Source organism: Euprymna scolopes, chromosome 22 (genome assembly GCF_053919585.1).
Source record: "Euprymna scolopes isolate OS-2025 chromosome 22, ASM5391958v1, whole genome shotgun sequence".
Taxonomy (NCBI): Eukaryota; Metazoa; Mollusca; class Cephalopoda; order Sepiida; family Sepiolidae; genus Euprymna; species Euprymna scolopes.
In genome coordinates, this window is record NC_136503.1 from 14764658 (window position 1) to 14786490 (window position 21833).

Below are 21833 nucleotides of genomic sequence, written 5' to 3' on the forward strand. Positions count from 1 at the left end.
GGCGATGCTAAAAAAGTGATGCAAGAAAAGACAAGTCAAATGAAAGGCACATGTTAGAAAAATCATGACTGGATTGCTGACTGACAACTTTTGTCTATCCCTAGGAATAGGCGCCATGCGACTTTCTTTTACTAACTATATTTTTCTTTCCATGAAGAATATACCTGTGTATAAAAAGGATATAAATTACTACCAGAACAATAGCAGAAAATCGCCATGAAGCAAGCGAACAACAGAAGATGTGTTTTGAAAGAAAGTGTACTTTATAGGCTTGTATATAATGATGTTTATCAGCTGTTTTCACTGGTGAAGCAATCCATTTCGGATAAAGATAATGTTGGTTGTCAAGAGAGAAAACGCACCTTTCTAAGGCTTTCCTCATCTTAGTTTTTTACTTGTATAGAATGGTATTTATCGTTTTTTTCTGGGGCATTTCATTGCATTTCTTAATTTATTCACTCGTAAACTTTTATACAGTCATGTTTTTTTGGGTCGGGGGGGGTATTTCATCTTACAGATAATATCGGCTCATCAGGAAAGAATACGGGCCTGTATATAAAGTTAATATATCTATAAAAAATCTAATAGTTGTATAAAAATGTATATGGATTAATGACATCTCTTGTTTTAAATCAACTAACAGCCAACACACCTCAAGAAGATATCTTCCACAAAGACGTTTTTGGAGACAAGAGGAATTTAGAAATAAGTTATGGCGACATAAGAGAACAGGCCTTTGGAAACGGCACTAACCTTATGTGGGTTTAACCGGCTTCCTTCAAAGGAGGAAATTCCATGGAAGTATGAAATTCACAAGCGGTCCCAATCGCATATATATATATCCTTGTTAGGTCAGATGACATAAGGTTATTGCAACTCTTACATACAGCACCTGAAATGCTATAATTAGTCACCCATCTGGTTCTGACTAGGCTCAGCATTGCTTAACTTAGATGATTTAGCGAGAACTGATGTGTCAACGTGATTATGCCATACAGAACAGAGAAATAGCACGACTATTGTGTCCCCATAAGGGTCTAGAAAAAAGACACAACTCTGTAATGAGTGAAAAATGAAATATATTGAACAGAAAAGCAAATACAAAGAATGAAGAGTGTGGGTATACGTCAATCCGACTACCATGAGTGCAAGATTCGTGCAAATCGCCGAGAGACATATCCTCCCGGATTTTATAGTAATTAGAAGAGTTCATTGTTATCTGTAAGGTGAATAGCACAACTATAACTTTAAAAGAATACCAACCAACACGGAAGCAGTTGCTCTTACCCACCTTTCGCACCTCCCCTCCCAGCAATATTAAAATATTCTACTCTTAAAAGAATTTTAAAAAAAGGAGAGAGACCATATCGAAGTGAAGGATATTTTTTTGGTGGGGAAACAAAAAAAAGTGTTGAATTTAAATCTTCAGCAATATTTTTGCATAATAAAAAAAAAAAAAAAATGACTTTTCATTTTAAGATATATTTACTTCAGGCAAAAATTTGAAGATGTGCACAAAATATGCAAAACCTAAATAATATCAACATATAGCTGTTAAATTGTACAATTATAGATTGATGCATACGGAAAATGAGCTAATGGAATAGTGGATAAGCAAGTCAACAAACTAGTAGAAATAAGGACACAATCGCATCATTAAAGCTGGAATAAGATATTTTGGTGCATTCGTTTGCTTCTCTCTACTGTGTCATTGTGTTCATAGTAGGTTCTCGATTGAGCTGCAATCTTTGATCCGCCTTGCAAAAAAATTCGTCGCAAGAACTTGCTGAGCTACAACTGCAGCAAAGATCTCTCTCCGTAGTGAAAACTAATGGAGCTTCCACAAACAAAATTTCTTTCCTAAAACGTCCTATCTGTGGAACAAAATAATTTAGGCTGTTTCCCAATCGACTACAACATGGCCGTTTTCAAGTTTAATGTAAACAAATATTTGTTGGATAATTAATTTCTCTTAGGTAACCTTTTTATCCACTTCAACTATTGTTTTCAATCCTCTTGTGGTGGTATTTATTGTCCAAGTAAAAATCTCTTTAAGCTCAAATGACCTTCAGGCGTTGATAAACAATGTGTCATTAGTAAAAAAAAAGAAAGAAAAAGAAATCTACAATACTATATGTTATGAAGGTAATTCTCAAATGAGAGATATTTCTGATAAAAGGAGAAGAATTACTGTTTTTTTTTTTTTTAAATTTTTAATCGAAATCTATCCATCTAATACTTATTGTCAGCTATTTTTTGATTGTGAAGTAGCATTTTTTTAGCTTCTTACATCAAATGGTTTCATGTCTTGTTTGGAACGATTTCCATAAATATGAAAATGTCTGGTTTTCATAACGAAGTGTTCGCAGGAAATGGAACGAAAGGGAGATAATCCTCAATTTGACAGCAATACAAACTAATAAAAAATTGGAAACTATTGATTAGAACATAAATCATGTAAAAAAATGTTAAAGAAGAAGAAAAACGGTCTTGTGACACACACAATTAACCTGGATGATTGATGATAGAAATGAGAATGTCAAGCTATAAATCCCATATAATCTCGTGAAAAATAAAATACTTTTTCTACCAGCTTTTACTTTCCTTTAGAATAGAAAACGACACTTGGAAAGGAAAATAAAGTTATATAGAATCACTTTTTAACGCTAACAACATATTCGGAAACAATGGGAAAATCAGTTTGCATATCTCTAAAAGTGAGAATGTGTGTGTATGTGTGTGTGTGTGTGTGTGTGTGAGGAAATTTCTCAACCTATATACTCAACGAATTTTTAATCTACAAACTTGAAATTTGGTATTTAAGGTAACAGACATGTGGAAAACTTTTTAATCGGTTTTCATCTAGAAAAAAAGGGTTGCTAAGGGGGTCAAAATTGAAAAAATGGTACTTGGTGGGGGGGGGTCGTCGGATTCTTATCTGTTTGCCAATTGTTTCACGACTGCACCTTTTTTCCGGATGAAAACGAGTTAAAAAGTTTTCCACACGTCTGAATACCTATATACTAAATTTCAAGCCTGTAGATAAAAAATTCGTTGAGTGTAAAATTGTCCTCACAAACATTCTCACTTTTATAGATTTACAGATATATTACTTTATGAAATATTTATTAAGTTCGTTTTTCTATGTTTTTTTCTTCTTTTTTTTTTTTTTTTTAGAAAAATAGAATAATTTTTATCTGACATTGTTTGCTGCTGATTCACCAACATTTTTTTTTTTCAAATCACGTACATTTCGAAAAAAATAAAAGTTCTACTACCCTAGAATTTGTATTTGTGTTTGGCTGTGTGGATGAGTTCAGAATTTTATTACATGTGCCTTTATTTCTTCCTGGGCAACGTCGGGCATGCTTGCTAGTTTTCTTTATTTTTCCTTTAACATCATTATTTCCACTTATCGATTGGAAAACGACAAAGACTTCGGGAGGAGAGAGAGAGAGAGAGAGAGAGAGAGAGAGAGAGAGAGAGAGGGTGAAGGAGAAAGAGGGGGGTAATAAAAGTATGATTAGGTGGAGAGTTCCAGTGAAAGGGGAATTGGGGTAGAAGAAATAGAAGAATCTGTTTGAGAGCAAAGGAAACGAGCTTATTTGTCTGGAATCGGCAACTGAAGTTTCTAATTTGAGCAATCTCTTCAATTACACGAATTTGCAATTGTTAATTAATTTCGACCTTTCTATTTCATCTCCTTAATTTCCATCTTCTTAAAAAAAAACGATTAGAATGAGTAGCTTTTTATTTTCTTTTTCTTTTTTTTTTTTTTTTTTGTATTGCTGTTTTATTAAATGCTGCCAATGCAGTAGATAAATGGAAACGAAAAAATTGATTTGGTTTTATCTGTCGGCACAGCAAAACCTTCTTGGGACATTTAATGCTGAAAAACAAAGCCGACTGCAAACGATTCGGTAATTGCTTTAAAAATATATCAATCCGTTTTGGGGTTATTTAAAGCCACTCCCTTAATACCTATTGCAAATCACACATTGGTTTATTTATTTATTTTTTAAATCATACGGCCATACTGTGGCATTCACCCTAGACGGGTTGAATCGCGACCATCGTCATAGATGGCCTGTCACCTGAAAAATGACGTCATCGCCATAGGTCCTAGCAAGCAAGATAAGTGGAACACAGACTGTCGATAATGAGCAGATATTTTTTACAGAAAGCGTTAGAAAACTTCAAAATTGGATTAAAAAAAGATAAACATGATACCTTGTACTGAAACTCATCCAATATTAATAATTAAAATATTAATAATAAAAAAAACGAATTGAAAGGGAGAAAGTTGTTAAAAAGTTTAACAAGAAAAGGAATACGATTTGATTTGTATGAAACTGAAGTTTATTCAATAGAAATAATTAAAAATGAACAATAAATATTTTTTAAATAAAAAAAAACAATATTTAAAAAATCAAAACTGAAAAACATACGATAAATTAGTTTAACTAAAAAACGAACAATAAATTAGTTTAACTGAAAAACGAACAATAAATTAGTTTAACTGAATAACAAACAATAAGTTAAAAATTAAATTCAAACAAATGTTAGTATAAACAAAGTTACTAAGGCAGAAATATTTCAAACATTGAATATTAAAACTTTTCAAAAATCTGTTGTAGAATTTAATTAAAAGTTTGAAATTTTCTTTTTCTGATATTATTTTTTACTAATATTGTCATTCTCTTTGCGACAAAAGTTGATTATAAGGAAATTCGATGAACTCCATATCAACATTTTTTCGATTTGCTGAATAGTGTGACCCTCATCACAAGAGTGAACATGAAATAATCGATTTTGATCAGCCAAAATATTTAAAGTTATGTATATGGCTAATTTTCTCTGATGAATCGAATGTAAAAAGAATCGCATTTTGTAAGTTTGTTTATAACTATATAATTATATAAGACAAAATTATTAGTTATATCATTTGGGTATAGCAGAGAACCTCTTTTAATACCCTGAAAGTAGCTGTTTAATCCAGCTATTTCTTCAACAGCTTCTCTCCCGGATATTAAATTTTTGCAGCTATTGCATTTCAGTTTTTTGAAAACTGCATGACAGCAATAACCTGCTAAGTATAATATAACAGGAAGTACTTCCTTGCATTGATTAAGATAATTTTCTGTTACATCTATGTTAAATTTATAAACGTGTAACTCTTGCTCCCTTGTCATTTCATCCCAGTTAGTTTTTTTTGTTTGAATTTTTCAATTCAATAGTTCGATTATTAATTGGTAAGCTCAATTTTAAAACTGACAACATTCTGAGTTTTTTTTTTCACATTCATACACCTGACGTATTATACTGGTCTCCACTAAGTTGTCGATACTGGCCAAACCTTGCCTCAAGGTTATCTGTCTGAAACTTTCCTGGTAATATATACAGCATGTTCAGTACATTTATACAATATTTAGTCAATTCTAAAATTGCGTAAGTAGTATGGTGCAAAGCAGTATATGTTTCCTTTGTTAACTTACCAGTTCTTCCAGGAATGCTATTCCAAGTTTCTAGCCAGTCACAGAACACATTTAGGAAACTATAATTATCACTATTTAATGTAAGTGGATTAACATATTTATTACGAAGTCGAAAACCTTTATATGGTGTTTTCACATTCAGTATTGTCCACCAAATATAATCTATTTGAATGTATTCTGCGATTTCTGCATAATTTGGCAAGCATTCCTGTTTTCCCAAGGTTAGCAAACCTTGAATAGTATATTCGTTGAAAATTTGCAAAACCAAATTAACATTTTGCTTTTCAAAAGTAGTCGGAGAAAGAGCTTTTGAAGTCAACTTATAGCAATATTTCACAAGTGATTGAGATTCCAAGGCATAAAGTTTATGTAAACTAGAAAATGGAGCACTTTGGATGTTATCTAATTCATGATTTCCATTATAACAAAACTTTTGGAACATCATGCATTTACGTTCATCTTTTTGGCCAAGCCAATTGTTTCTAATACATTTTAATATATGCACTGAATCGAATAAGAAGAAAAGAGGGCTAGACGTTCTAACTGGATGGGGATATACAATTGAAAGCTTTGATGGGCTACAAAAGAAAGACAGCTTTTTTATTTATTGTATTATTATCTGTTATAACAGATAATACCTTAAACCCTATATCTTCTAAGCCAATTATTACACGTTTAATTATGTCAAATAAGTTTTCAGCTAGAAGACATTTAGTTGGCATAACATGCACAACATCCTTATATTGTGAGAATACACTGCTAAGCATAAAAGCAAATGCACTTGTGGCAGGTTCATTGCTGTTGTTAGCTAAGCCAACAATATTACCACCTTTATAATCAAGATAAGGTTTGAGATGTATTTCATCAACAAGTAAAGATACTGTGATGTCATTCTGCATTAGTAACTTGAACTTACTTGTAATATACGTGAGAAAATTGTTATCGTGTTGTTCAATGACAGGATTCATAGAAGTTGATAAGGTTAATCTTCGAATGGTTGAATAGCATGGTAAAATTACATTTTTAGTGTCTCTTAACAGTCTGTACCCTCTAGGGGAGCAGTTATATAATGAGGAAGAAAATATCATCGTTTCATACGAATAATTAACCTTATTCATTGTCATTATGTTAATTTGTTTATATATGAACTTAATGGCATTAAAATATTTAAATGATTAATCTTGCACTTATAGCAAAAATAATAAGATTAATTTTAATAAAGAACTTATATCAAAAGTTTTCATTTCCTGTTCTTCGATGTCCATTTTTTTCATGTTTTCCATCAAAATCTGCAGAGTATTTTCCTCTGTTACATGTTTAGGAATTCTATACTCCCCTATAGCACTCATTTCCACATAACTACAGAATACTCTAACGGCCAAGTCCGGTTCAATCACCATAGACATTTTTATTTTGGGGCATGGACATCTCTTTATATGGCATATAATGATGGTATTGTCTTGCCTAATAGAAGTCCAATAATTTTTATCTATAAACTTTAATTTTTTTTCTAAATCATCAATATTATGGAAAGTTTTACGTTTCCGTAGCTCTAACTCGTCAGCAACACTTTCACATAATGCATGCTTAACAGCAGAATTTTCTAAACGCATTTTCTTTGCATTAGGAGACTCTCTAAAAGTGGTTGATGACGATAAATAGGAGGGGCAGTTTGGTAATATTCGAGGAATAGCACCATCCTTAAGATAGGGATTTTTTAATTTAACACTAATTGTCTTTCCAGTCCTTTCATCAAATGCTGATGCCTCTCGCTGTATACCTTCAGGTTGAAAATGAAGTCACATACCTAAAGAAATAATTTAAAAGAAAATCGTACTATGTTTGACTTAATACAAAAAAAAAGAAGAAAATTACATGACAAAAAGCGATAAAATTAAAAAAATAAGGTAAATGTGCAGAATTAGTCCTCCCTCGAAAAATCCTTTTAAATTACCACTTTTATAAGTTTTCGGGGGTGCTGAAAACGAAAATAACGTTTAAAATTACGGCAAACTAGTAGTTTCCAAGATATAAAGAGATGTTAGTTTTAAAAAAAGGGGGGTGGTAATTTCACCTAAAACGACCACACACTTTATGGCCAATTTTCTTTTTTTTTTTTCATGGGCAACGAGGAATTTTTTAAAATATTTTCACCTCAAACAAGGCGAAGTGCCTCTTTGATGTAGAAATGAACACAACTAAACCTAAAATGAGCACCTACAGTTGACCCACCCTCTCCCCGACAAAAATTATGTTTACACATTTTGAAAGGGGGTACTCAGTTTAGGTTAAACTGTGTTCATTGTACGTTGACTCCCAACCCCCAACATAAAGGTGGCCATACTCATCTTTCTTCGCTTTTATTTGTTAAAAAGAAAGCGCCCTAAAAAAAAAGATGGTCATAAAGTGGGTGCTCATTTTACGTTAAATTTTTATAGAAAAGTATCCCCCATTTTTTAAAGCTAACATTTGTTCATATCTTGGAAACTACTCGTTTGCTGTAATTTTAAACGTTATTTTCGTTTACAGCGCCACAAGCAGTATCAGAATTCTGGGGGAATTTTTGACAACCCTAACACAAAACTGCGAATAACATGTACAAAACTCGTAATTTCTCCGTTTAAAATGGGTTGTTTATTTTCTTTATGGAATATACTTCCAAAATAAACTATTAAAATTGTTTAAAACATAATAGAAATATTATTTTTTTTATTGCCAGCATTTTGTAAACACTTTTTTTTTAAATAAAAATAATATTTCTATAATTTTTTAAACAATTTTAATAGTTTATTTTGGAAGTATATTCTCCAAAATTCTGATATCTACAGGGCCACGACATTTACCACAAATAATTATTAATAAGCTTTTGGGATAACAAAAACGGTCATAAACTTAAAAAAAAAAGTTTAATCTATTTCACGCTGATATAAATATTGCAGAGTAAAATAGTTGAACTAAAAAGATAAATGATTTTTCTTATTTAGAATTATTTAAACAAGGAATTCCGTTTTTACGATATCGCTTTTATTAAATTGTTAGGTGAAAGTACATAATATTTTCACCATACTCCCCATTTTAAATAAGTTTCTAAATAATAATTTATTATTTCAGCACATAACTTAAATTACATATAAAATTCATTTTTTATATACATACTTTCATTTTTATTTTAAAATACGTTCTAAAAAAATAAATCAATAAAAATTAAAAAAGGCGCGTTTTTTTTTTTTTTAAATATCTCAAACATTTTAACACTTACTCTGCTATATTTAGATGGAGTAAAATCCTTTCTTTTTATTGCATTAATCCACTGGTAAATTATTTTCTTTTTTTGGGGGGCGGGGGAATGAAAACACGGTAACTTTTGGTCCATTTCCGTAGTTACCTCGGCATTTTGGAACTATATTCCAAATATTTTGACCATCTTACAATTTATTTCTTTAATTCCTTTTGTCATTCATTCATTATATGCTCTGTAATTACATTGAGCTTCTTAAATAAGGATGGGTATATATAAAAAGGAAATATAAGTGAATAAAGAATATTTCCACAAATATATATATATATATATGTATATATATATATATATATATATATATATATATTTTTTTTTTTTTTCGATTAATCCAGCCTTGACAGACGTGTTTTTAAATATTCTCACCAGTACTTTTCTTTTAATGATTTGGAATTCATTCCATTTGCGCTTTTTTCCAAGGAACTCTGCCTTTTGGATTATTTTAGACCATTTGGAATTTACCCATTGGATTGAAATTTTAAATTCGACCGTTTTGGATTTTACCATTCTTGCATTTTTTACCCTTCACCGGACTATCCATTCATGTGAAATCTTTTTATTATTTTTCTTTTGCCTCCTGTTCCCCTTACCTCACCCTTTTTTTTAACCAAGTAAGATCTGTGACTTACTTGTAGTTTCATTAAATACGTTTATATGCAAAATCCGACCCTGCATTTTGCTAATTCCTGCCCTCTGATGAGAAGGAGAGTATTTCTTCGAAACTCCACGGATTAAGGACTATCCACTTATATTGTGTTTCCTTTTTTAAAATTAAATATGTTTTTAACTCTTTTTCAAGATGTCTTTTAACATGTTTTATTAATCATTTGTTCATATATATATATATATATATATATATATATATATATATATATATATATATATATATATATATAGCCGCACTGACGAGCTGTGAAATAGCGCGAACCAGTACTGTATGTGGATGACTATAATGCTCCGCATCTTGAGTTGAGCATATTGAGAAGTGATACACGAATTACCATTAGCGTATAAAGCGATGCTCTTTGTGTAAACAAATCGAGCTTAGGTATTTCGGACAATGTCAAAACATCGTTAATTCACGACTCGTACAGCAGCCGCTGATAGCGTAATGGTTAGGAGCCTTGACTGTCGTACAGACGGTCGGGTTTAAATCCTGGCTTGAGGTAGTTGCCTGTCTAGTCGCACTGATGAGCTGTGAAACAACGAAATAGTACTTATGTGGATGACTATATATATATATATATATATATATATATATATATATATATATATATATATATATATATTGTGTACAGAAAGTTGTTAGTTGAGGCAGATCATTAGTACCGTCGGTTTCAAGTCCGATAATAAGGCCCGTTTAAGGTATCCTTATCAAGCTCTCTTCAGCGAATATTGTAAGAGAGCTTGATAAGGATACCTTAAACGAGCCTTATTATCGGGCTTGAAACCGACGGTACCAATGATCTGTATCAACTAACAACTTTCTATACACAAAATAAAAATACGCTCTTATATTTTGGATTTTCCTTTTAATTGAGCACTCTGCTGGAATTCTTTAAAAAAAAAAAACTAATCATATATATATATATATATATATATATATATATATATATATATATATATATATTATATATTTGAGCAGCATTTTTTGTCTTATGCCTGTTTCATTAAGCAACAGGAATAATTCCTGTTTGTTTCTCTTGCGTTCCGTTTTTTCTATTTGGTGAGCCAACGTTCTTTATTTTTTTTTTTAATTCATCACTCACCTGAAGACGACTCATGGAAGTTGAAAACTTCGCGACTGTGGCAAATTTCTTTTTACACTCGAACGGAACGTTTGAACATTGGCCCACCTAATGGAAAAAAATGGATCTCAAGAGAAACAAACAGGAATTATCCGTACTGTTCGACGAAACATGCATATACATATATTTACAAATATATATATATAAATATATATATATATATATATATATATATATAAATATATATATATATATAAATATATATATATATATAAATATATATATATATATTTACAAATATATATATATATTTACAAATATATATATATATTTACAAATATATATATATATATATATACAAATATATATATATATATATATTTACAAATATATATATATTTACAAATATATATATATATATTTACAAATATATATATATATATTTACAAATATATATATATATTTACAAATATATATATATATATATATTTACAAATATATATATATATATATTTACAAATATATATATATATATCTATTTACAAATATATATATATATTTACAAATATATATATATATATATTTATAAATATATATATATATTTACAAATATATATATATATATTTACAAATATATATATATACATATATATATATATTTGTAAATATATATATATATATATATTTGTAAATATATATATATATATATATTAAATATATATATATATATATATATATATATATATATTTGTAAATATATATATATATATATTTGTAAATATATATATATATATATTTGTAAATATATATATATATATTTACAAATATATATATATTTACAAATATATATATATATTTACAAATATATATATATATATATATATTTACAAATATATATATATATATTTGTAAATATATATATATATATATATTTACAAATATATATATATATTTACAAATATATATATATTTACAAATATATATATATATATATATATTTACAAATATATATATATATATTTACAAATATATATATATATTTACAAATATATATATATATTTATTTACATATATATATATATATATATATATATATATATATATATATATATATATATATATATATATTAGTGATGGGACGAGTCCAAAATTTTTCCCAATTCCGATATAATTACCGATTCCTTTCAAAATTTCTGATTCCGATTCCGATTCTTTTAAAATTTACACATATTTAATTAGAGATTTGTTTTGTTTTGTTTTGTTTCTTTCGTAAATTTTCAAATTATTACATAAACCCCTGGGTAATGTCCGCGTATATTTTTTTCTCAAATGTTTACTCCGTAATTGATTAAAAATCATAAGGCAACAAAACATTCATTTTGATTTTAAAACAAAGCTATATTGTATCAGTTCGTATTTACTGTATAACATGCTACTTACATAAATAGTTAAGTAGTTGAAAATATTCGAAGATTGGTAGGCAAAATAAGAAAACGATGTAAGAACAACATATTTAACAACGCCACTTCTCATTGTTACGAACGAATTTCTAAATAAAAACATTACTATTTAGAAAAAACATTTTTAACATGAGATTGCGTGAGCTTTCTGTGCCTTCTCTCTATGAATGAACTAAAATTTTATTTTAATTATAAAAATTTGGTAGGTTATTAAATTCATTTACTTTGCTATAAAAAATAAAACAAAACAAAAACAAAACGAAGTACAAATGGTGGTGATGATGACGACGACGACGCCGACAAAAATAGCGACGACGACTTTGTAGATTAACACGCAGCTAAATCCCTATTGAAATATTTATGAAATATTACTTTTATAGATTACGTGTTAGAACATTTTTTTAAATTGATGGAAAGAAAAGCGATCATGGTACTTGTGCAGTTTACGTCCCTCATTAAAAAACGAAAATTTCAAAAAACAATTATATTCTACGTACCCGTTATGGAATGAAGTTCTCCTAAAAAAATTCACCTAATTTCATCAAGTAGTTTTGTTTTTACAGCTTGTTTTCAATCTCGGGAACATAGAATTTCTCTAATAAATCGCTTAATTGATATCAAAGGGAAGTAATCCATTATATTCCGACCAAAATCAATGCTTATGTTGTAGTTTAGATTGACTGTTTCGAATGCTTCGAATGAATGCTTTTAGCGATAAAAACAAAACTACTTGATGAAATTAAGTGAAATTTTTTAATGAGAACTTCATTCCATAACGGCTACGTAGAATATAATTGTTTTGTTTTTTTAATTTTCGTTTTTTAATGGGAGACGTAAACTGCAAAAGGACCGCGATCATTTTAGAATTTAGAGTGTGAGATCAGTTTCAAATATAAATGTAACGTGAAATGATCATCGTTTCTGGCCACGCTAATTCTTTATGGATGTTAACTAAATTGTTTCCCACTAAATTAAGTTCGATTTGCAACGTTGTAAAACCATGTGTAATCGCTTAAAAAGTAGACACCCCTCCTCCTCCTCCTCCTCCTCCTCCTCCTCCTCCAATAAGCGCACATAATTTAAAATTGGTAACACACTACAATGTTTTGGAAATGCAGCTCATTTTACGTTAAATTTATTTGTGAAATTGACGCTCTATTTTAAATTCCTAGTCGTTTTATATTTATTTATTTTTTTTATAATCATGAGTGTTTATAGGCAATGTTTATATTTCATTTTTAAATAGTTACGTGTAAAACGGTACGAAAATGTAAATAATGTATCCTGGTGAAATTATCGGTGTTTTTTATTCCGTTTTCATTTTTCGCCCATCGCAATTATAACTTTTTGTTGCGAAAAGAAAAGTTCGATTCTCCATTTTATAAACGACACAGCCATTTCCTACTACTAACCCTAAGTCCGTGATAATACAAAAAAATAAAACGATTATTTGTGTTTTTATGATTTTGCCGATTGGGTTGTGAGTCAATAGTAAAAAAATTAGTTAACTGCTTTAAAACGATTAGAATGGCTGGGAAAGGGGTGATCATTGTATATTAAATTTAGGAATTTAAGAAAATTGGGCAACGGAAAAGGGCCATTTTCGCCAGCTAGAAATAAAAGGGAAATTATTGAATAAATATCGATTGAAAATTAATTTGAGCCCGGTTCTTGCGGAAGAAGACTCCCCAACCCCCCACCCCAATTAAAAAAATATTAATATACTAATTGTTCTGTTTTGAGCTCTCGAATGCGGGAATTTTTCGGTTGAAATCGAGAATCTGCACAGAATTTTGGTTCGAAGTCAAATCGACTGAAACAATAACCAAAGTTTAGTATCTGTTCTGATGTTACACTTCACCTCTTTTCGTTCAATGAAGGAGAAATGACCGAGGCAATTTTAATTTTTGTTCCAACCAAAAGTTCCCATTTTGGGAGCTGGATATTCCCCATATTTAAAAACAACTTTGTGTCTAACTGTACTTTCTGGGTGGGGAGGGGCGCAAGTAAATAGAAACACTCAATATGTAAACAGTCGTACAAAGCTTGTTCATAAATTATAGACATCGATTTTATTTGGTTTTAAAGAACCCTTCACATTAAAAGTTTATTTTTAATATATTGGAGGGGGGGCTTTTAAAAAGACTCTTGAACAACAAGCTATTTTCAATCGATATTTATTTAATAATTGCCCAAAATTTATATGGGCTACTAACTCTCCATCCTAAATTCTAAAATAATTTTGTTTTTAGTGGGTTCACAAATATCGCTCAAAAGTAGAATTCCAATGCGGGTGTGGAGTACTTTTAAATGTAGATATAATTTCTTTTTCAATTTGAAAAATGTCTAAATGTTTTCTCTTTATCTATCCAAACTTTGATCAATTCATTGCGATATATTCATGTATATTTTTAACGTTTGCGAAACCCCGAGAATGATTCGATAAAAAAAAACAGACGGTGTCAGACAAAGTGGCCCCAGGAAAATAAAATAAAACTCGCCCAGTCGTTTGAAATCTTCTAACATGAAACTGTGAACTCCCTGGGAAGCGGCCTGTAATTTGGCAACTAGGTGCGAAAAAATACTTGACCGTTTTAAACCGTTTGATAAGGGGATGGACAAGTGACCTTTAAAACATTTACTTAAACCAATAAAAAATCAAATGAAAGTTGAAAGCGATTCCCCTACAAAAATACAAAACAAAATTAATTGCTTTTTTTCGCCATTCCTTGTCATATTTGCCAATGCCGGGTAAGGGAGCGGACAAAAACCTAACCGGACAAAATCCTAACCGGACAAAAGCCAACACTATTATATTCTACTTTTGATTTAATTAGCAATAATGTTTCATATTAGTTTTCTTGACAAAATATTTCTTTAAATTTAAACAATTTTTTCAATACATTGAAAATAAACTGCATTCTTCTAAAGGTTATCTAGCGAATTTTCGCCAGGTTTCAAGTTTTATTTTGTTTATTTTACGCAGATAAAATAAATTTAGATCTTCTTTTAATGTTATCATGATCTATAGAGGTTAGTTTTACTAATAGTTTAAAAGGAATAAATATTTATCAACGGTATCAGTAATGAAAAATTAACATAATAAAATATTAAAAGAATCGGTTTTGGAATCGGAAATTAGGCACAAATTTTTCCGATTCCGATACCCCAAAAACTAGCGATTTTTACTATTCCCGATTCCGATTAGTCGGTACAACACTAATATATATATATATATATATATATATATATATATATATATATATATATATATATATATATATATCATTGTTCAATATCTGAATAATTTTTAAAACGTTCTGTAATTATCAATTTTTAGTTTTATTCTTTATTTACGTCATTAATTTATTTGCGTCATCCACTTAGTCTTCTTTTCTTAAAATCGATACATCTCTAAACATAATAATTTTCATTTTACTTTTGTTCCATTTGCTGCAGACGACATTGATATCTACTGTAGTATAACCACAAAACAACATTACAGGCCCACACGAACTTCAAGAGATTTGAGAAAAAATACTATTGCTGTATGCTGTGATAGTGAATTAAAGTACAAAGTTGGCGTAAAATCAAATAAGATAAATAAGGAAAAAATATAACGAAACCAAATGTTTTCGTGGAAAGAAGGGGTGAATGAGACGAGAAATGGTGAGAGTAAATAGTAGCAGCATAAGAAAAGCAGACGAATCGTAAATAAATAAATGATCTAAATAAGGAAGAAGATTTCAAAAGTGATAATATAGTGTTCAGGGGCAGGAGTGCACAGGGGCCCTTATTCATTTCTGGGCAATATTGGGTAGTCATTCTAGTTTAAATTAAAATTAAGAAAACTATCTTTGTTTAAAACAAAACAAAAACAAAAAGCAAAAACAGATCGAACTCAGAGCCAGATTAAAAGCCCCCTTTTGGCGTGTTTATTTTTTTTAATATATTGTTACTTAAAGTTTCGGAGAAACTGAATGAAAACAAAATAGAAAAAAGAAAGGACAGATTGTAAAACATGTAGAAAAGAAAAAATGACAAAGAGGGAAGATAAAAGAAATTAAAAAAAAATGTAAAAACAAAATTAAAATAGAAAGAAGCAAAACAAGATGGAGTCAAAAAAAAAAAAAAAAAGAATCACGAGAGGTTTTATCACTTACAGGTGGATTCGTGTCAACTGTATAATTTCGATAAGCTTCTTCGGCTGCCGTTGCCAAGTTCTGTAATACATAAAAAAAAGTAAAGATAAAAATTTAAAAAAAAATGGGTTGGATGTGAAGTAGTTAATTCATTCTATGAAGCTGAAATAAGAACCAAATACAACAATGGCGAAACGAAGAATACAAACGAGATATGTGAATCTAAAAATGAATTGTGGAAATGAAGCCAATGAATCCAAAAGGCAACAAAGAAAGCACATATTTTCATGCTTTGCAAATAAAACAAATAAATAAATAAAAACGCTGGAAGTGAAATCAACAGAAAACTTACGTTTCATATAGCGGAATTTCGGCAACGATTTACATTTGTAAGAATAGAAATTTCATCTTTCTAAAGCTTTTTTTTTTCCTTTACGTCATATCAACCCTTTTAATGGCGAATCAAATCATCTTGTGTAAAAAGTTTTATGCTCTAATGTCTTAAAAGGAACTGTGTGCGTATGTGTGCGCGTGTGTGCGCGCGTGTGCGCGCGTTCGTGTGTGAGTGCGTTCCTTATGGATTCCGAAACAATCGGGTCAATTTTTATGAAATTTCGGACAAATGTATTTATGTATCTTGCAGTGTTCTCAGATAGGTTTCGTATGTTTTTGATAAGTATCGATAATCGATAATCGATAATTGAAATAATCTGATAAAAGGCGAATCAAATCATTTTGTATAAAGAGTTTTATGCTCTAAAGTTTTAAAATCTCTACTTTTATAAACAAAAAAGAATTTTGTGTGCATGTGTGTTCGTTCCTTACTGACTCCGAAACAACTGAGACGGTTTTTATGAAATTTCACACAAATGGACTTTATGCATCTGGCAGTGTTCTTAGGTAGGTTTTGTATCGGAATGTCTTCGATAAATATTGATAAATCGAAATAATCTGATGAAAGAAAGAACAGCCAATTTTGATCAAAGTTTTACACAAAGTTCTTACACAGCCTAACATCATATTTGAGAAGTTTTGTTACCACACAAGCCGAAAGGCCCGACATATAAAATCAACACTAGGTTCTTTGATAGAATAGGAGCGCGTTCGAAATGAATATTTCTGTTTAAAACACACCTGAGCCATGATACTTGACTTTTTATTTTTTATTAAAGCTTCAATTCAAGCCATTACCACCGCACAAGCAGAACGGTCATGCATATAAAACAAACAGCAAGTTGTTTGATATAATAGAGGAGCCTTCGAAATGAATGTTTCTGATTAGAGCACAACTGAACCATGATACTGTACTTTTGCACTTTAAACTTATATTCAAGCCATTATAAAAATAATTTTATAAAGTCAACCATGTTAATCTATGCTAATCCATCCGTGGTTAAAGTTAAAATTATCTGCTGTTTTTTTTTTTTTTTTTTTCATTCCGGTTTCTGCTCCGGAAAAGGGACGGCAGTGACAAACAACATATGGTCCTTTCTGATTAATGATTATCTTTCTCTCTGATAATGTGAAAGCCTCCCCATTACCTCATGTTAAAAAAATGGTTTTCTTGTCTGCTTTACCATGTCTAATTATCCAGAATCAGAACGTCAAGAAGAGAAGACAGTTTTGGCTATAACTCCATTCGTTGATATGAACAGCTTCTCCAGCAACTTTGTCCGACATTTGACTAACTTTGCTTGTCCAGCCATTGACTCGATCCTAACATACCGCATTCAGTAATTTATCTTGATCATTAAACTCGCTTCTGTTCCTAACTAGTCTCATGCGATCACTCTGTTCTTCTCAGGGGGAAAAAAAACTTTTCAGGACAATTACAACTTAATAAATATGGATCACCCTGTGTTATAGAATACTGATAAATAGACTGGAAAACTAAGATAGAAGTTTTGACCTGGTGTCTGTGAAAGGGGCTGTTCAGGAGTAGATCAACATTGGGAGCAAAATGTAGTTGATTTACTCGTCAACAGTTCCTTTAACAGACACTCGCTTCTAACTAAACCTCCATCTTTGGTTTTCAGTCAATAAACCCACAACATGCAAGGGAGATTACTTCAAGAACTTAACACAAAGAACAAAACTCTTTTTATCTAGAGACGAGGGGAGACACTTTTCATGGCAATTACGAATTACTAAATTCGTGATCGATCTGTTCTTTTCAAGAGAGGACACACTTTGAGCAACAAGCCAACCAAACTCTTAAAACCAACATTCTTTCGATTTTCGATGCTGGCATCTAAAGCAAAGCATTGCAATTACGTCTATGAAATAAACTGGATATTTTCTTTTTATATTTAGAAATTCGTGTGTTCTTAATTTTTATTTGCATGTCGCCATATTGTTTTTGTGTGTTGAAGTTGTAAAACCGGCTTTCATGCGATTGTATAGATTTATGTTTTTGATGTTACTTGCAATAGAATTTTTTCTTATTTTTTTACTGCTTTTTTTTCACCCCAAACAAGGCACAATATCACTAAGTCATAAGGGACTACTATTTGGGACCAGATTTGCAGGGATACTATCTAGGGGGTTAGGCAGCGATGTCTGTTCACATTACACTTGAACTTCTGCATGTCAGTACAGTGAAGGAAACAGAGCCCTGTGAGAGAATACCAAAGTCTAGCAGTTTGAGGGAAGAAGCTATTTAAGTTGAAGACTTGACGACATATAGGGATCTCTACAGTGTAGGGGTGGAATTTTGCTGCTTGTCTGGTTAGTCGAGGATATTTACGTTGAGAGGGTATTGGTGCTTTCAGTTCATCTGAGCACTTAATATTAAAGTACTTGTAAAACAGGTACAGGGCTTCCAGATTTCAACAATGAGACAGTAGTTTAACTGACAGTGTGGGACATATTAGGTTGGCGACTCTTTTTTTTTTTAAAACTTATCTGGGAGCGATAAACTAATTTCAGATGCTCCGACCCAAATGTGACAACAGTATTCCATGCAAAGGCGAATAATGGCTTTGTAGAGATACAAGATACTTTCAGGTGGGAGTAACTTTTTACTTCAATAATTTTTGCAATGGGTTAGGCGTTCTTATTTATTTGCCTCCGAGAGCAGAGTTAGACACAAGGTCGTTTTCTTTTTATGTGGAAAAAGGGACACTCTGGATAAGAAAAAAAATTAAAATTGCCTCAGTTTAGAAGGATTTCTTCTCCACTCACTTAGGACAAAAAAGATAAATTGTAGTATCAGAACAGATGCCACACTTTGCTTCTAGCCAAAATACCAAGGAGAAGATGTTAGATGGTTCGTTGCCTCATGGCATATCAACCCTTTTGAGGTTATTAAATGCTAAATCCAGCAATTTTTGGGAAAAGTTTTATGCATCAAGTGCTTTACATCTTCAAATATTTATTCATGATGTTTGGTTTGATTCTTTTGTAAAAAAAAAAATTGTTTTTATTTTTTACTTTGCAGAACATGATCACGTTTTGCAAAGAAAAAGAAAAAAAATAATAACATCAATGTTTGGTGTATTTGGCCAGGAACCTAGTATCTTCAGACAGTCTGGTCTAGTAGCACCAAATGCCCTAACAGGGATAACCATTCTGAGCCAAAGTGGACCTGAGAGCAATGGTAACTAAGGGGCAACTCCACATTCCCCACAGCCCTAAAATCGAGCCTCACCATTGGATCTCTTTTAAAGTCATACCCAGCATCCATGAGGAAGAGGGTGTTCTTAAGCGAGAATTTGATGTCTAATAACCAGAAATAGGGTTGAAAAGTCTTAGAAAATTGGATTTGATGAGGAATGAGGAATTAGTTTTTAGACGTCACACGTGTTTTTGTTTTTGTTTTATTTGACTGAGGAAATGAAGATTTTCCTTTTTTTTTATTTCAGGTTTATTTGATTATGATTGGTTGTTGGGTTGAAATGGATGTTATTATTTCCTTGTTGTTAGCAATAATGCATTTTTCTTTTGTTGGAAAACAATATCGAAGTGAGTTGACAGAAAAGCATTAATTATGTGAATTTTCTCTGAATGGTGGGGGGAACAAGGGAAAGTGGGAGGAGAGAAGGTAGAAGTAAAGGAATAGATAGAGACAGAAAAATCAACATTGAAATAATGATAAACAGAGAACATGATGATGATGATGATGATGATGAAAGAAAACAAGAAAAAGGAAAAGAAGAAGAAAGGAAATAAAAGAAGTGGGAAAATAAACATTATTAACATGATGATGAAGAAGATGATGAAAAAGAAGAAATCAAACAATAACAATAAAAAGAAAAGGAAAAAAAGAAAGGAAATAAAAGAAGGAAAAAGAAGGAAGAAAATATTATTGATGATGATGATGACGATGATGAAAGCAATTCATGTTTCTTTTGCCTATTTTATGAAAATCAACACTTTTTAAAAATTATATATTGTATACAGTTATTCGAACATAAGTTGTTACTTTGTCTATAGTAGAGAGAAATTACTGGTTCATATACGCCTGCAATAAATCAACTGAAATTTTAACTTGGCATAGCCTACTCCATAATCTGCGTTGGTATCCATTTGGCCAATAAAACATAATCAAAAGTAATAGTAATAATATAATGCCTGACTATTTGTAATAAGAATTCAACGATTCCCCTTTCTCTAATGTAACACCAATGTTGTATATTGGGACCCTATGCCAGTAAGTAGAGATTATGTTAACTAGTATGAATTTTGGCAAGGGTTACATAGAGTACATATCAGGATAAACGTGTTGGAAAGTCAGGTGTCGAACAACTAGATAGAAATGATCACGTGTTTGGGGTGCAGAACAGAGATTTTAGATAGTTGGACTTGGGGAGCGATAGAGACGACACGCGTTCTGAAAATGTAGAGAGAAACTAAACGGATGTCACTCCGATGATGCCATCTGCGTCTCTCAATGCCTCACATAGAAGAACAAATTAGAAAGGAATAAATTTTAGCATCTCTTTTAGTGTCTGCTTTATTGTAAACGCAATTTCTCTCCTTAGTAAGAAGTAATTAAAATTAGATATTTGTTTTTCCTTCCATGAACAACTAATCTCTTAAATAAAACCTTTGAAAACCTTCATAAGTCTCCATAGTGTTTCCATACATGAGTAGATTCGTCTCAAATTAAACTGAAGATCACAACCCCTAGAGGGGCAATAATAGAAAGAATGAGGACCAGCGACCGTGCACGTATGTAGAAAAGATTTTTATTATTTCATTTGTTTCTTGATTACTCACTGGTAAAACTCCACAAGTGCGTAAGTATGTGCATGCGTGAAATTGTGAAGGATTGGGGCCCTACAGTAGCGAGTGAATAGGGTTAACTATGTAAATATGCAATTTATACAGTTGACTATGAATGCAGTTTAAAGAATTTAGAATATACAGTTTTTAAATAAATAAATACAAATGAAATAATTGACAGATAACAAATGCCTAAATTAATAACAAGCAGGAACAATAACAAACATTGCCCTCATTTCGACGTCAAGGAGTGACACAATTGTCTCGATAGTGAGAGGTCAATTTTATTGAACAAAGGAAACAGCTTATATTGTTAATGACGAACTGATAAAAAGTTAGAGAGTCAGGAAGCAAGCAGGACAGACGTTGCACTCATGTAGTTTACAAATGAATTAGAAAGGCGAGAGTTGCAGAGAGTGGCCAATAGAATCAATTCCTTTAAGTCTCGGAAGCCAAAGGACGTGTGG

The 21833-nt window shown here is 30.8% G+C and overlaps 1 protein-coding gene across 1 annotated transcript in view; it reads right to left on the bottom strand.

Annotated features, from left to right (window-relative positions):
* The window catches only part of LOC145243906 (voltage-dependent calcium channel subunit alpha-2/delta-3-like), a 1923318-nt gene that overhangs the window by 229846 nt on the left and 1671639 nt on the right, over positions 1 to 21833 (bottom strand). The window contains exon 4 of the mRNA XM_080107017.1: positions 16162 to 16221. Coding sequence (XP_079963143.1) covers positions 16162 to 16221 — 60 coding nt within the window. The remainder of the gene's footprint in view (positions 1 to 16161; positions 16222 to 21833) is intronic.